The 16492-nt window shown below is 42.5% G+C and overlaps 1 protein-coding gene across 5 annotated transcripts in view; it reads right to left on the reverse strand.

The window, feature by feature from the left end:
• Positions 1-16212, reverse strand: part of LOC147443325 (uncharacterized) — a 36027-nt gene extending 19815 nt beyond the window's left edge. For 3 of the 5 annotated variants that reach the window (XR_015190254.1, XM_086529213.1, XM_086529212.1), the window contains exons 1-7: positions 15661-16212; positions 15298-15378; positions 14515-14616; positions 14360-14434; positions 14184-14245; positions 12912-13074; positions 12611-12744 (exon numbers count right to left, since the gene is read on the reverse strand). Coding sequence is in view for 4 of the 5 variants with exons in the window: in XM_086529213.1 (XP_086385339.1) it covers positions 12611-12744; positions 12912-13074; positions 14184-14245; positions 14360-14434; positions 14515-14616; positions 15298-15378; positions 15661-16143 (1100 nt within the window). In the remaining variant the exon portion in view is untranslated. Of the gene's footprint in view, positions 1-12596; positions 12745-12911; positions 13075-14183; positions 14246-14359; positions 14435-14514; positions 14617-15297; positions 15379-15660 lie in introns of all 5 variants that reach the window. The other 2 variants (XM_086529214.1, XM_086529211.1) reach the window with 1 other exon arrangement.
• Between the last annotated feature and the right edge of the window lie 280 nt (positions 16213-16492).

Genomic DNA, 16492 nt, shown 5'->3' on the forward strand with positions numbered 1-16492 from the left:
CGACCTTTAGATTCAACTTCCCTATGATTGGAGTAGAGTTTGAGTTCTGCCCTTTAAAAGCAGATTGCGCTTAAATAGAGACTCCAAAACGATTGGGTTGCAAGTTCAGGTCGTCAGCTAGCTTGGTAGAGATGAAGTTGTCTGTACTACCGGGGTCAAACAAAATAAGAGCCCGCTGGTTGTTGATACTACCCCATGCTTTGAGAAGAGCTCTTTCTTTTCCATCCTTGGTTGTATTTCCCTGTACATCTGGGACTGCATTGGAAGAGGGTGGTTGTGGAGGTTTGGTAGGACAGTCACCCTTCATATGACCAACTTGTCCGCACTTGAAGCATCTTCCTTCACTAATGTAGGTTCGCAACTCAGCAGGACAGAGATATCTCCCTTTCTTGGGCTGATTTGGCTTTGCTTCTGCTTCGGAGGTGGTTCTTTTCTTCTTTTGAGAAAAAGAAGTAGAGGTAGGCTGCTCATGGAGAGCCTTCTGCTTGGCATGGTAAGTGCTTTGCTCCATCTTCCTGGGAGTACCCTTGTCATGTATTCCATCAACTATGCGGGCTGATTCCATAAGTATCTGCAAGTTACCTCGAGGGTAAAGCTTCATAGCCTTTTGCAAGGCTTCATGCAGTCCTGCTTCAAACTTGCGCATCTTTTCCGAATCGTCAATCTGCTTGAATGGAGTGACTTTCAAGAGAACGTCCCAAAACCTATCCACATAGCGTGGAACAGTTTCATTCTCCGACTGTGAAAGTTGATCCCACTCTTTCTTTACCTCTTCCTCATAGTCTGGAGGGAGGAACTGTGCGTAGAACTCCTCCTTGAAAGCGGTCCAATCTTGGGGTTTGCGATCTTCCAGGATAAGGGTTAACCACCAATTGCTGGCGGTGCCTTTCAGGTACAAACTGACATGGCGAAGCTTGGATCTTTCCTTAAAATTCCCTTCTGCAATGCAACTTCAAATTGGCGGATGAAAGCCAAAGCTTTGTCATTATCACGCCGTCCATTGTAGGTGTCGAATTTCACATCTTTATCTCCCGACTTGAATGTTTTCTGCCTATGGTGTTTCTTCTTATGGTGCTCCTTCTTTCTATGCTTAGACTCCTTGTGGACAGGAATCCTTTCCCTTGAATGCACTTCTTGCTACGACGGATCGTCGAGAAACATGTCTTCCGGAGCAACTCTATCATGCAGATCCTTCATGAAAGAGAACTGAGGGGAATCAGGGGGATCCTGCTCTTGAACTTTTGGATTAAACCGCACATGACCTTCTGGAGGTTTCTTCTGCCTCTCGTGCATGCGGGAAGTTCCAATCAAAGGATCTTTTGTTGGTTGTGGCGCCTTTGGGTTCTGCGGGATTTCTCCCGACCCCATCGGCATTTTCTCCTTCCCTTTTTCAAGAGAATGGAGAATCTATTGGACTTCTGGATGGGAGAGAGCTTTCTGCAACTCTTCCACCTGCTGTTGAAGGAGAGAGAACTCTATCTCGCGTCCTCCCATTTCTGCAGTCTGCCAAGAGTCGTATCCCTTCACGAAGAGAGAGAGGACCTTGCTCTCATACCACTGTCACAAAGAAAATACGGAAGCGTAAACTAACGTTTAATTGCACTTCAAATACTCAAGAGAATTAGATGGAGAGAGAAAACTTGACATGTCATTGGGGACCAGAAGATGGGCTGGTTCCCCCCCATAAAGAGAATATCTTTATTACTAAGGGAGAATCTTTACAAGCACACGAACGGGGCATACGCCCGTCCTCTATTCTTTCTTCTGTTCTGTTCTAACTACTGACTGAGAAAGTGTTTCCACTTTCTTTCTGCTTAGGGGGTTTCCCCTCTTCTGCGAGACTGGTTGGAAGCTCTCGAAAAGAGAGTCTATCTTCCAAAACAGCTCCTCGGAAGCTCTCACAGAGGAGAGTCCATCTTCCGTTATGTGTTGCCTTCATGCTCATTCATTCATGCATCAAAATAAAAAGAGAAACAAGCAAAATGCACACGCACATGCTTGCTGTAATTTTCTGCACATAATCTGAAATTCTTACCTGTGCACACCCCTACGCCGAAACAAAGGTCTTCTTCGCGATGGAATCGCACCAAACTTGATGTAGGCTTAGGATAAGGAGCGAGAAGAGAATTTCTATGGTTGATCTGCTGAAAACAGTCCTAATCGAGGTGATTAGAGGCTGAAAACAGAGAATTACAGCAGCCGCACTCTGCTAAGAGAGCGTCTACGGCAGCTTCTCGCGATGAAACTTCACCAGAAGGTGTCTATGACTGTGAGATCCCTTGTTCTTGACAATGGGAGCACAAGGCTACCACATATGTCGCAAGGAACTGCTCTCAAGCTTCAATGGAGGGCTCCACCACGTAGAGCACGCTCACATTAGGGGGGGTAGGTGCACTGCCAGCTCTGAAAATGAGGGAGGGGGGGCTCCTAAATAGCCATCAAGGAGAGGGGACGCTAGGAAGAGAGAGAGGGTGAGAGTGAGTGAGTTAGCTTGCATTGGTAAGTGTGCCACTTGGCACACTTACTTTAAAAACTTAAAAACCATTCAACTTTTGACTTTAAAAACTTCTAGCTCATTAATTAAAAATGTGCAACTAACTAACAAATGCTACCAATGATTCTTTTAAGAGAACACCAAAGGTCTGCCGGCGCAATGCCGCACTGGCACTGCACCGCCTTTAGCTGTTCACACTTGTCCGGCCGCCCGCCCGAGCACGGACCGTTAAATTTAATTTCACGAAACTTACCGTAAGGCTTTATTAGCTTTATTAGCCTTAGGGTCACTGTTCTAAGGACCCCATCTCATTCATGTGCTTGTACTGACGCACGTATTTTTCCTGAGCCTAAAATCTGAGGCTACTATCTACCCCTTTATTGAAGTCCCGATTTCCCAATCACTAGGGCTTCAGGGTATTTTTATGCTAGGGTCTCCCTGAGGTGCACTGGCCCAAACTTGGGCGCACCTAAGGCCCCAAAACTGCTAAATCTATTCTAATGTGCACACAACTAATTAGATAATTCTTTTCTCGTAAATAAATTAATTATTTACAAAGTCTGACTTAGTTCCTAAGGTGCACTGGCCCAAACTTGGACGCACCTGAGGCCTCAGAACTGCTAAATCTATTCTAATGTGCACACAACTAATTAGATAATTCTTTTCTCGTAAATAAATTAATTATTTACAAAGTCTGACTTAGTTACAGTTGTCGTGGGGGGGAGTCTGGCTGAGAAGTTGTCTAATGAACACTGGGTTCCTGCTACCTCTTCTACCAGAAAGTGCTTACGCTAGGTTTCTATATATACAAACTTAGCAAAATTGCCCTACCTAGTTTTCAATAAAAGTCACTTAATAAATAAGTGAAAAATGTCAAAAATAAGGAAAATAGGTCTATGCATTGTAAAAATGCTATTGATGGTTCTTGACTAGAATCTGATGATCATGTTGTGTGCAACCAGAGGACATGTATCTATTCTAAGTGTCTGGACATGCACGGCCTTCGAACAGACTCACAAAAGTGCCAGATCACTTCCTATTCTAGACTGACTTGACTGAACTGAACCCTGGTCATGTTGTAGCTTGTCCACGGACACACAGGGTTGGATGTGTCACGTGACATCAACAGCACCGCAATACAAGTACCCCTCATTGTCGTCGTCGTCGTCGTCGTCATCGACACAGTACCCCAGCATCTAGCACCCCTTGCATTTTGGTTTGGCTCCTACCTAGCTTAGCATAGGGATCATCAAGACCTCCGTGTCCTTAGCACCCAAGTACCTTCAATACCCCGCAGTACCAAGTACCAAGAACCCGTAGCACCAATTACCTGCAATAACTCTTAAATATCTTAGTACTACCAAGCATCTGCATCAAGTGCCCATTAGCTAACATCTCATCATTTAGCATCATTGTATCAGCATTTTTGTGCAAGAAATAAAGCAAGTACTTGCTCTGGCAATAAAGCAAGTACTTGCTCTTGAGGGTGGTTGGGACCCGACATGGCGTGTCTACTCTCTCTCTCTCTTGTGTCTCTCTCATTCATTGTCTTCAGTTCAATTCTCTCTTCAAGTGAAGCAAAGTAGCCTTGTGTTTGTGCAGAGTACTAGATCCGAGCTAAATCCTTAAACTCTTCTGATTGCACCTAACACGCGATGGGACGTTAGGTACCTCATTCTATTTAGCGTATTGAAGAGGTGATGTTTCAAACATGGACCAAACCTCTGAAAGCCATTTAGAAACTTCACGTTTCAAGACACAATGATTGATATGTCAGTACTAACGCAAAAGGTTGACCAAGATGGAATGGCTAGTAGTAATTCTCGATCTAATTTGAAATACTAGACAAGGAGATAGGATGGCAATGAGCATGTTGTTGGGTTAAAGACCTAAATAACCCCTTTTTGTACATTTTTATACTTTGTCCAAGTTTAATATGAACCTGGACACATTATTTTTAAGTCACTTATAATAAAAGTGGAAAAACCCAAAACTCACTTATTGAATTTTCCCCAAAAACATGAGCTCTCTCTCTCTCCCTGCTTCAATCTCTAGCGCTAGCTCTCTATTGCTCTGCTTCTTGTCCCAATCCTACACTACATAGTGACGCGCACCTACCGGTACCTTCTGCTTCGCGCTTTCAATTGGTATCAGAGTCTTAGGGTTTCAAAACAGTTCTGTGCAGTCTGCTGGACGACGAGTTAAATCTGCTCTCCCGCGTTCAATTTCGCTTCCATCGCGAAGCCCCTTGCTTCCGGGGTCGAAAAGGTCACCAAGACTGACAAAACAGCCCAAAACAGGTGATTTATAGCTTATTACAGGTCAAAACAGCAATACGCAAGTGTACCAAAGTTGTGGGATCAGATGTATTGATGTTTGTCGCCACAAATTGAGTGAAAAGCTGAGTACACGTGCTTGAAATTGCACATTTCAACTGAAATTTCAGATTTGGACTGTTTTATGTAAAGAAACTGTGGCTCTTTGTATGCAAAGTCTTGTGGTTACTACTATTTGCTGAAATTTTCAACCTATTGCATCTCTCTTGTATGCACACTTGTGGTTGAATTAAGATGGCTTCTTCCTCTTCCACATCTGACACTAAAAGTTTGACGGAAATCAAACGGTTCGATGGTCAAGGCTTCGATCTTTGGCAAGAACGCATGCAAGGTATCCTTTTCTTGAAGGATTGTGCAGATGCATTGGAACAGAATAAGCCACCAGGTTTGTCTGACGAAGAGTGGGCCAGGTTAAATAAGAAGGCTATGGCCTACATCAAAATGGCCATCAATGATGACATTTTGACGGACATCAAGCGTTTGGACTCTACTTATGCAATATGGCAAAAGCTAAAGGCCAATTATGAGAACACCGTGCCTGTGAACCAGGTGCATTTGATGCGAAAGTTGGTGAATATACAGCTTGATGACTCGAAGTCAGCTTCTGAGAATTTGAGTGCTTTTACAGATGTGTTGAGTCAATTGCAGGACAATGGGCTTCAGCAATTCGATAATAAGTTGAAAGCTATTTTCTTGCTTATGACATTGCCAGATACTTGGGAAACCTTGGTTGTCTCCTTGAGCAACAGTCCCACCCTCACGTATGACAGAGTGAGAGGGTCCATTCTTAATGAAAAGATTAGACGCAAGTCTAGTGGGGAAGGTGGTAGTTCTGCCTACAATGCAAGAGGTAGAAATCAAAAGCGTGATGCGCGCAACAAGATTCAAAATAGAAGTAAAAGCAAGACAAAGGATAAGGATGTCACTTGTTATCAATGTGGCAGAAAGGGTCACAAGAAACCCGATTGCAAGTATTTCAAGAAGAGCAGGAAAGAAAGAAGGAAACGCAAGATAAGAAAGATGAGAAGAAAGGGAAAAAATCAGCACGTGATTCCTCCAGGGATGTTGAGAATGCAAATGTATCCTCTAGTGTGGTCATTAAGGAGTTGTCAAACGTTGAGGCGGCTTCATGCCCCTCAGATTTGGTGATAGCTAATGTAGAAGACATGCTTATCTCGAAGAAAGATGTCATTGATGCATTGCTTAGTACTAATGATGGCCTATCCCAGTCTTGGATAGTGGATTCTGGTGCTTCATTCCATGTGACTCCATCTTTGGAGTGTTTTGCTACATATGTTGTAGGCAATTATGGCAAGGTGTACCTTGGTGATAATTTTGCTTGCAATATTGAGGGGATGGGTACTATGCGTTCGGCTCTTAACAATGGTCAAGAGCTTGTGCTGAATGATGTCAGGTTTGTACCACGCATTAAGAAAAGTTTACTATCTGTGGCCAGTTAGATGCACATGGTTATACGACCATTTTTGTTGGGGGTTCATGGAAATTGCTTAAGGGCTCTATGCTTGTTGCAAAAGGGTCTAAAAGAGGTAATTTGTACTATCTTCGATACAAAGCTTTGCCTGGCAAGTTTCTTGTTGTTGCTGAAGTTGCTTCACACACGGAATTGGGGCATAAGAGACTTGGCCATATGAACCAAAAGGGTATTGATGGGCTTTCCTCTCTAAAGAGGGTTGATGTAAAAGGCAAAAACTTGGATGTTTGTAACGATTGTCTTTATGGAAAGCAAAAGAAATCTTCTTATTACTCTGGTGTCTCTCACAAAGCTAATTCTCTTGATCTTATTCACTCCGATGTATGTACTATGTCTAATAAGTCTTCTGGTGGTGCATTATATTTTGTTACATTCATTGATGATTGTACTAGGAAAGGATGGGTGCATTTGTTGGAAAGTAACAGTGAGACTTTTAATGCTTTTAAGAAGTTTCATGCTTTTGTCAGTACGCAAAAGAGTACTAAGCTTAAATGTCTCAGATCTGATAATGGAGGAGTATGTATTTGCTGAATTTCAACGTTTTTGTGATGAAAATGGGATTAAAAGGGAGTTGACAACCCCTTATAATCCATCTTCTAATGGTGTGGCTGAGAGGTATAATCGTACTTTATGCGAAAGTGCATTGCATGTTGTCCATCGCTAATCTTTCCCAGGAGTTTTGAGGGAAGGCATTGAAAACTGCAGTTCATATTTGCAATCGCTCTCCTAATAGTGATGAGCGAGCGGCGGTGTGTGCAAGTGATAGAGCACGCGAAGATGTGCAGGCCTTGAGGCTTGAAGCGGAGGCACTGTGCTGCAGAAGAGAAGCGCTAGCAGAACGAAGAGAGAGAGAGAGAGAGCTCACGTTTTTGGGAAAAACTCAATAAGTGAGTTTTGGGTTTTCCCACTTTTATTATAAGTGACCTTTAAAAAATGTGTCCAGGTTCAATATTATTGAACCTGGACAAAGTATAAAAATGTACAAAAAGGGATTATTTAGACCTTTAACCCTACAACCTTCCACTTAAAGGCATAAATGACGCCTTTAAGTTAACCAACTCCCACAAGTTGTATGCAATGCTCATGTTGAGCCTTAGCAAGACTCTTGGTGAGAACATCTGCAGGGTTATCCTGTGTATGGATCTTAGTCAAGCTAACTAGACCATCCTCCAATACCTGTCGTATAAAGTGGTACTGTACATCTATGTGTTTGGTACGCACATGAAACATGGCATTTTTGGCTAAATAGACAGCACTCTGGCTATCACAACCCAACACGAATGTATGAGCAGGCATGCCAAGTTCTTTTGCAAGTCTGCCCAACCAAATGGCCTCTTTTGAAGCCTCTGTGGCTGAAATATATTCAGCCTCAGTAGTACTCAATGCCACAATTTTTTGTAACCTAGAACACCAAGAGACTGCACCACCAGTGATTCCCATGACTCAAGTAAGGTCATAAGCAAGAAGATAGCTTTCAGCTTATCATCAAAAGGAGGCAAGCCTGAATCCTGTAACTACGACTAAGTACATGCGAACAACGACAAGTGCTCTGCAACGCTCTTGGACTCATCTAGTTGCATGCCAACAAGTTTTCGCATCAAATGCACTTGGTTGACAGGCGTTGTATTCTCATACATTCCCTTTAACTTCTCCCACACATCAAAAGCACTTGTGAGACCTTTCACATCAATGACTGTCTCATCGGTCATGGCCATTTTAATGTATGTAGCAGCCTTCCTGTTCATACTAACCCATGCTTCATCCGTCATATTCAGTGGCTTTACCTGTTCAAGTGCCCCTTCGCAATCCTTAAGAAATAGGATTCCCTAGATCCTGTCTTTCCAAAGGTCGAAACTTGTTCCATCGAACCTCCTAATTTCGAAGAGATTCTTCACATCCAAAGAAGATGAGGCCATAGTTGCACGAATAAGAGGGCTAATACGCTGAATTTTTGGACAAAATGCACAAAAACCGGAGTATAGCTTCACAGAGGGGTGCACTACAATTCCAAATGGTCACAGGAGCAATTTCGGGCAAAATAGGTCGATTTGGACACAAAAATCAATTTCTGAAATTTATGCGCAGGAAATTTAAGCGAGCGAATTTGTGCTCAAAACAACAATTTTAGTTGTTTTTAGCCTCACAGAACATACATAAGGCTAATGCACAGCCTTTAGAAGCATGTAAGAGCAAAAGCCCCAATTTGTAGCATCAAATTGTATCAAACTGAGCAACAAATGGTCATACATAGCCAAACTTTGTCAAACGTGCGTAGATTGCTTCAATTTACACTTCCCCCAATGTAGTCGCATCATAAAAACACTTGCAAAAACCTGCGTAAATCTGAAATTTGTTGAAAACGCCTGTTTTAGGACCTGTTTTTCATGCAATTTCAGTGTTTTCGAGTAGCGGGGACTTAGCAGAAGTGTTCCCACACCTTAATACATCATTTGCAAAACCTGTATTTTGCTGTCATAACCTGTAATTTACTAGTTTTGACCTAATTTCAACCTGTTTGAGGTCAATTTGACTTGCCGGGAGCTCTCTAGTGTCCGGGGACGAGTCCTTTGGCGATGAAATTGCAAAATCTCGCGTGAAAGTTGACCTCCTTGGCTGAAAATCAATGTTTGCAGGTTTGGGAGCAAACCCTAATTGGGCTCTGATACCAAATGATGAGCGCGCGGCGGTGTGTGCAAGTGATAGAGCACGCGAAGATGTGCAGGCCTTGAGGCTTGAAGCAAAGGCACTGTGCTACAGAAGGGAAGCGCTAGCAGAACGAAGAGAGAGAGAGAGAGCTCACGTTTTTGGGAAAAACTCAATAAGTGAGTTTTTGGGTTTTCCCACTTTTATTATAAGTGACCTTTAAAAAATGTGTCCAAATTCAAAAGTATAAAAATGTACAAAAATCGTTATTTAGGCCTTTAACCCAACAAATAGTACGCTGAAAAATGACATTCCAGAGGAGGTTTGGTCTGGCAAACCTGCCTCTTAAGATCACTTGAGAGTATTTGGCTGCGAAGCTTTTGTTCATGTATGCAATGACTTAAGAACAAAGCTTGATATGAAGTCCATTAAAGGAGTCTTCTTAGGTTATGGGAAAGAAGGTGAAATAGGCTATAGAGTGTGGTTACCACAGTTGAGAAAGGTAATGCGCAGCAAAGATGTAGTGTTCAATGAGGCAAAATTGCTTAAGAATGCTACAAAACTTGATGCTAACAAAAAAGCGGTTAGATTTCAGCCTTCCGTGCCACCCATTGATGTTGAAAAAGAGACTCATGATGCATTACCGCAAGCTGAAAAGGGCTCTGTATGGTTTGAGACAATCATCACGACAGTGATATAAGAAGTTTTGACACTTTTATGATGTCTCAAGGCTTTAAACGCAGCCCTGCAAATGATTGTTTGTATACGAAAAGGGATGAAGATGGTAGTCCCATCATACTTGTTCTCTATGTTGATGACATGCTGCTTGCCAAGAAACATAAGACTAGTCTTGATTCTCTGAAACGTAAGTTAAACTCAGCTTTTGCTATGAAGGATTTGGGTGATGCAGAGCACATTTTGGGCATGCGTATTAAAAGAGATAGAAAGCTGAAATTGATGTTTTTATTTCAAGAAAAGTACATTGCAAAAGTACTTGACAGGGTTAATATGGTTGATGCTAAGCCTCTTGGAGTACCTTTACCTCCATACACTAAGCTTAGCAAAGCAGATTGCCCAAAGGATGAGGTGGCCTTGAAAGCACAGGTGACATGGATACCAAGAAATCTACCAGTGGATATGTATTTGCCATTGTTGGTGGTGTAGTCTCTTGGTGTTCTAGGTTATAGAAAATTGTGGCATTGAGTACTACTGAGGCTGAATAAATTTTGAGCCACGGAGGCTTCAAAGGAGGCCATTTGGTTAGGCAAAATAGCAAAAGAACTTGGCATGCCTGGTCATACACCCGTGTTGGGTTGTGATAGCCAGAGTGTTGTCTATTTAGCCAGAAATGCCATGTTTCATGCGCGTACCAAACACATAGATATGCGGTACCACTTCATACGACAGGTATTGGAGGATGGTCTAGTCACCTTGACTAAGATCCATACACAGGATAACCCTGCAGATGTTCTCACCAAGAGTCTTGTTAAGGCTCAGCATGAGCATTGCATACAATTGCCGGGAGTTGGTTAACTTGAAGGCGTCATTTATGCCTTTAAGTGGAAGGTTGTTGGGTTAAAGGCCTAAATAACCCCTTTTGGTACGTTTTTATACTTTGTCCAGGTTCATATTAAACCTGGACACTTTTTTTTGAAGTCACTTATAATAAAAGTGGGAAAACCCAAAACTCGCTTATTGAGTTTTTCCCAAAAACGTGAGCACTCTCCCTGCTTCGATCTCTAGCGCTAGCTCTCTGCTGCTCTGTGCCTCCTGCTTCTTGCCCCAATCCTGCACTACATCGCGACACGCACCTACCTGTACCTTCTACTTCACGCTTTCACATGTCAGCATAGTGTCACTGCCTCACGATCTCCTATGTTATGTATGTTTTGACAAGTGTAATCGAGCGCATTTGTCCTTTGTTTCCCCACAAAGGGGTATATGTCACACTTGATGATGTGGTAATGCTCGATGATGATGCAACGGAAGTGATGATGTGCACAAAAATGATGTAGCAATCCGCAAATTACGGAATGGCGTTGGCATGCCAACCAATACAGATGTTGCTGCCATGGCAACCATTAAAGCTCGCTTTTTAGGAGTTGTAGAATGCGTACCAGTTATATCCAGATTTAGTGAGTAGGCTCACAACGCAATAGTACACAATTTTGCTTCTTAATCACCGACGACACCAATTTAGGGGCCACTGCTTTTAAGAGGGTAACTCAGTCCCTTTCGTGTGTTGCGCACGTGTTATCTTTTCATTTGTTTCCAGTCCTATTGTGATTTGATTTTAAGCCTGTTCAGTCCATCACCACAATACATTTCAGCTGAACCCGACCCATAGGGCGGTAGACTTTGTCTTTCACTTTTAGACTTTAGGACCCAGAGAAACTTTGCAAATAAAACCTGACTAGAATTAACACTTCAATGAACACGGCTCGGAAGCTAGAGCACTCCAAGCAGACGCCGACAACCTGTTGGCCCCAAAGACTGGCACCCCTTTTGGTATTTCTTTATTCTTTTCAAAGAGGGAATAAAACCTGTGATTTCCTACGAGCTGTCCCGCATAATCCTGGCTCAAAAAGACCTGTTCTGGCCCGGTTTCCGTAGCATAACCGTACTAGGAAACTTCACAGACAAAATCCCCACGCATCGGATGACTTTCCCGGCACATACGGGCACTTTCCCAAACCTGGCGAGCATCTGCAACGCGCTGAATTCTCTGTTTTCTGCCCCAAAAAAGCACCAGATCGCATGTACAATGAGCCCCTTGCTTCCCCGGATTGGGGGTATTAGGGATCGATTAGGGCCAAAACCCTAAACCTGCAAAAATGCACAGCAGACTGTAATTCACTGTTTCGGGCTCCATTACGTGTGCCAGTCGCATCCGTAGGAAGCCCTTGAGCTCCCGCACCTGTCGAGCCACTTGCCCTTTGAATCGGACGAGATTTCTCGCGTGAAATCTCTCTGAATTCACATGTACGTGCGGGGGATTAGCAACTAGCTAATCCAGTACCAATGCAAGAGGCTCTTGCCTCGGCAATCGCGCATGAACACACAACTGTACATACAGATGAGTAGCCCTCGAGCAGGGCATCACATTTCTATATTCAAAGGGGGAGAGAGATGTGCGAGAGCGGAATCATCGCGCTACATAAAGCTAAAAGCCAAACTAAATAATGGGATCACATTGGGCAGTTCACTTGAGATGCCAAAACTCTAACAGTTCCTTCCTATGAAAGGCCTCTAGCAGTGCCTTGTGCACACTCACTCCCCCCTCTTCTCAACTACGTCCTCTCAAACAACCAGCAGACATGGAACATGCGCCCACCTCACTTGTCCAAAAATTCCATTACGCTACTTGGAAAAAAGATAAATTGATTTTAACAATAGAATTATTATCAATAAAAACTAGAACTGAACTTTCAAGATAGAATTATTATCGATAAAAACTAGAACTGAACTTTCAAGATAGAATTATTATCGACTTTCAAGATCTGTAAAAGCCAAGTGATGTACTCTACAGTTCCAAAACCTCACTTAAATCTGCTAGCCTGGTGGTGTGGTTGGATGAACTTTCAAGTATTAAATATGCCTAGTAAAGTACTGTTCAATTACAAAACCTCACTTGAATCTGCTAACCTGTCGGTGTCGTTGGGCATGTTCTCCAAGCTAAACACATACTGAAACCCAGAGCAGCCACCTCCCTCAACGCTCACACGTAGCATCTTCTCATCTGCAGTGGCTTTTTCCTCTTTAATTATCTCATGAAGCCTCTGCAGCAGAGAAGAGATGCCAGCACAAAACCATAAGTCTTGCTAGTTCAATTTGGTGCCAACCAAAGTGTTAAGCCTTCTTACGGTCATTTTTCTCTAGCCAAGAATAATGCATACTCAGAAGGAACATGAAAAAAAATTGGAATTAAGCTTTCCATGAATCTTACATTGACACAGTTGTCAGTGATGGAGATGTCCTGCGCAACAGTCGAATAGAAGTGAGCCCTGCCTGAAAGTGCTCCATTGAGAGGTAATGAACACCTTGAAGAAAGTGTAGAGTAGCTTCTTGAACTTTGCGCAGGTGACAATGAATTTGGACTTTGATGGGCTCTGCTTAACAAGAGTTCCCAACAATTATTTGCCAATTAGAGGATGCCAAAATCATGATTTGTAAGACTTTACATTCATAGATGTGTAACAGACAAAGTGTCCTTTAACAGGTAAAAAAAGAAATGCAAGTTAGCAGATTCCCATGACAAAATGCAGAACAAAACATATTGTTCAGGTCACTTGGCTCAGATAAGATACCTTAGGGTGTATTGACAACAATATGCCACCAGCAGACAGCCCTTTTAAGAACCCGGATGGCACTCAGTTCGGCCTTGCTATCCTCATTGCCAAGAATTTATCGCTATGCAGCGTCGCAGTGTTGTTTCTTTTTTGCCCCGCCATTGGGCATGCAAGAAATACTAAAGAAAAGCCATATAATCAGCCACCTTGGCCATTTGAGAGAGAAAAATAGGTTTCTGGCATGTAAAGAGATCCTTGATTTGTCACATAGCTCAGAAGGCCAGCTTACTATCACAACTACCAAATGACAAGCTCCAAGGCAATGGATATGAAACTAGGACCAAAACTAGAACTTATGGTAAAATTACCTGTTTCACAAAGGACACCTTTATCACATGGGCAACCAAACACGGATAGCCCTTGCGAGCCTAAATGGACAATGATTCATATTTGCCATCCGCCATCAAGGTGCAAAACGAAGTAAGTACAAAAGGAGCAAAACAGCTTTGGAATACACTGCTTTGAAGTTTGATGCCAGGGTAATTGACAGTTTTTTATTGCAGAAAAAGCCGTGTACATTGTATGGGAGGGACCTGGCAGGGTTAAGAGAAGCCAATTATAAAGTAATGGTAATGATCCTTCCCACTAATTAAAGAAAGTCATTTAGAAAGATGATGTGGCACATGATGAAAGAATTGTGTTATCATTGACTGATTAGAACAGGTAATATTTGATAAGGCATGCCCAACCCAATGCAAACTGTCCACCCCCAAGGACAAAGAGAGACCAAATAAAGCTGCTTCAGGTAGAACCCAATATTAGACTTGATAACCTGCTCATCCCCATGACTTTATCTACATAAGGAGGTCCTTGCAAGAATCTACAATGAAATACCTAAAACAATGCAAAGAACAGGTTCCAAAACTTACGCAAGAGCAGACCGAGCCTCTCCAAGTCCCCAGATGTCAAGAATCCGCAACCGAGTAAGCTCCTGCAACATTGAAATTGCCAGAGGCTCAAAGTGCAGTGGAAGCCAGTTGCCTACAGGCCCATCTACACTTCTTCAAGGGGTAGAGCACATGCAAACCGAGTATTGAGAGCCAACCTGACGATGCCCGTTACACCTGCGATAATTTTTCCTTCTTTTCTTTTTGAAAATAATGACTTTGGCATCTAGAACCTGAAGACTTGATACACCCATTATTAAAAAACAGAGAAAGATGTAGAAATGCAATGCGTGATAACATTTAAGGGGTCTACCTGCTCTTCAACTGCTGCATGAACGAAGGCCTTCGGGACCAGCGGTCTACCTATTATGGTTTGTGACTTTGACCCCAACAACAAGACCTTCTCCAAACTTAGCTGCAAATATTTGTGAATAATATGTTCAAATGAATCATATGTTCAGAAGGAACATATTATTCATGTAATGCATCTCTTAAATCTACCATTCCCTGAATTCATGTCAGACTCACATTCCATTGACATATTAAAGTCATATCCACGAGAGGGTTTTTTCATTTCCTCATTGGCACACTGCCTCCCTTTTTCATTTTCGTTACACAGAATCCACATTTGATTCTCATCTATGTTTCTTTTTCTAAAAACGTAGGCACATACTCTTATTGAAACTTTCACAATTTTTGGAACTCCTGGAAATAATGTATTCTTTGGCAAACCCCTTGTACATCTTATGGTGTAAATTTGAAAAATATACCAAGAACAATTTGTCTTAATTGCCATCTTCTACACACAGTTACTTGGCTCTCACTTGCAAAACATTCACCACCAAGAATTCTTCTCCACTGAAATCATGAGCATTGTCGTGATCTATGTGCATTCTTCACCAATGCAACGATTACACTGATCTGAGCCTCAGTTTTTATTAAAAGCCAATAAGTAAATCAGCTTTCACTTGGCATTTTGATAATTCTCTAAATTCCTACAGGTGCCATTAACACTTGAGATAAAAAGAAACAACTAGATTCTAGAAATCCTGTAATAAAAGAGCATCAGTAGGTAAATATACTAGGTAAGTATTACCTTGTCATTGACATCGGCAAACTTCAGTTTCTCAGTGTAAATACAGTCCCCAGGTGAGATTTTGAATTGATGAGAGCCCACCTGCCAAAACCCACCTAAAGAAGATAAGATTACCAAGAAACATATCAAGGAAGAAGGTAGAGGTGGGAATAAAACTTGGAAAAGATCATGTGGATGCATTTAGGAATGTCAATCCAGAGAGCAGAGATTAAAGGGCCCAAACTTATAATTGTCACAGAGAAGAGTTGGATTGCCTTCCATCATTCCATGAGATATTTAAGCTGGTGCAACTACAAACAAACGTAACAGCAGAAGGTGCAAAGCATGATAAACGAGCCATTTGCTACCAGTAACTCAGCACACCTGTATAACCGCAAACGCGTTGGGAGCCTTATATGCTCCGAAATCGCCAGGCTTGACTTGACCAACAACCTTGTAGCCAATGTATGCAGCCTCCTCAACAGAATTCACAAAATTTGGTAGCGGAGTGTGTGCCTCCGAAATCAGCTCTAGTTCATCACCAGCTTCATTCTCCGTACCAGCCTCACCCTCATCGTCGTTTGCAGAAAGATCTCCATCTTCATCAGAACCGTTTAGAGTGCTAAAAAAATATTGAGCTGATGGGAATCTCAGCTTTGAGTCTGGAAGATGTAGCCTTGCACTAGTCGAGCGCACGTACGAGCTCAACCCTGCTTCTGACCTGCAAAAGTCAAGCGAAGGAGCTGAAGCCATTGCTGAGGAGACAAGGCCATGGCTGCAACCTCTGCAGAAGTAAGAATGGGAAAGGAGCGGATGCCGCAAACGAGAACGTCCTCTAAAGCAAGCCTTTAGCGCCATCGTCGCCATTTTGCCATGAAGCTCTTCTACATCCCAGCCCTAGGCCTGATCAGATTTTCAAATGTTTTTGATACATGATTCAGTTCTCAATTTTTCATTCAATATATATGCTTCGTGGGCATTCGGGTGGACATTGGGTAAAAGTCTAGGCCTGTACATTTTAGTGGTACACAAATCTTTTTAGGACAATCAAATACTCATATGTTAAAGATATTTCAGTCTCCTCATCCATGAACACGTTTCCAAAAGACCCACCTATGAGCTACACACGAAGGCAAAGGAAACGTTCATTTTTTTCGTTTTCTTTTAGCCGTTCGAAGCTTCGCTTCAACTAGTTTTAGAGGATTGCACCCACTCA

Source organism: Adiantum capillus-veneris, chromosome 14, assembly GCF_014529385.1.
Source record: "Adiantum capillus-veneris isolate H3 chromosome 14, ASM1452938v2, whole genome shotgun sequence".
NCBI lineage: Eukaryota > Viridiplantae > Streptophyta > Polypodiopsida > Polypodiales > Pteridaceae > Adiantum > Adiantum capillus-veneris.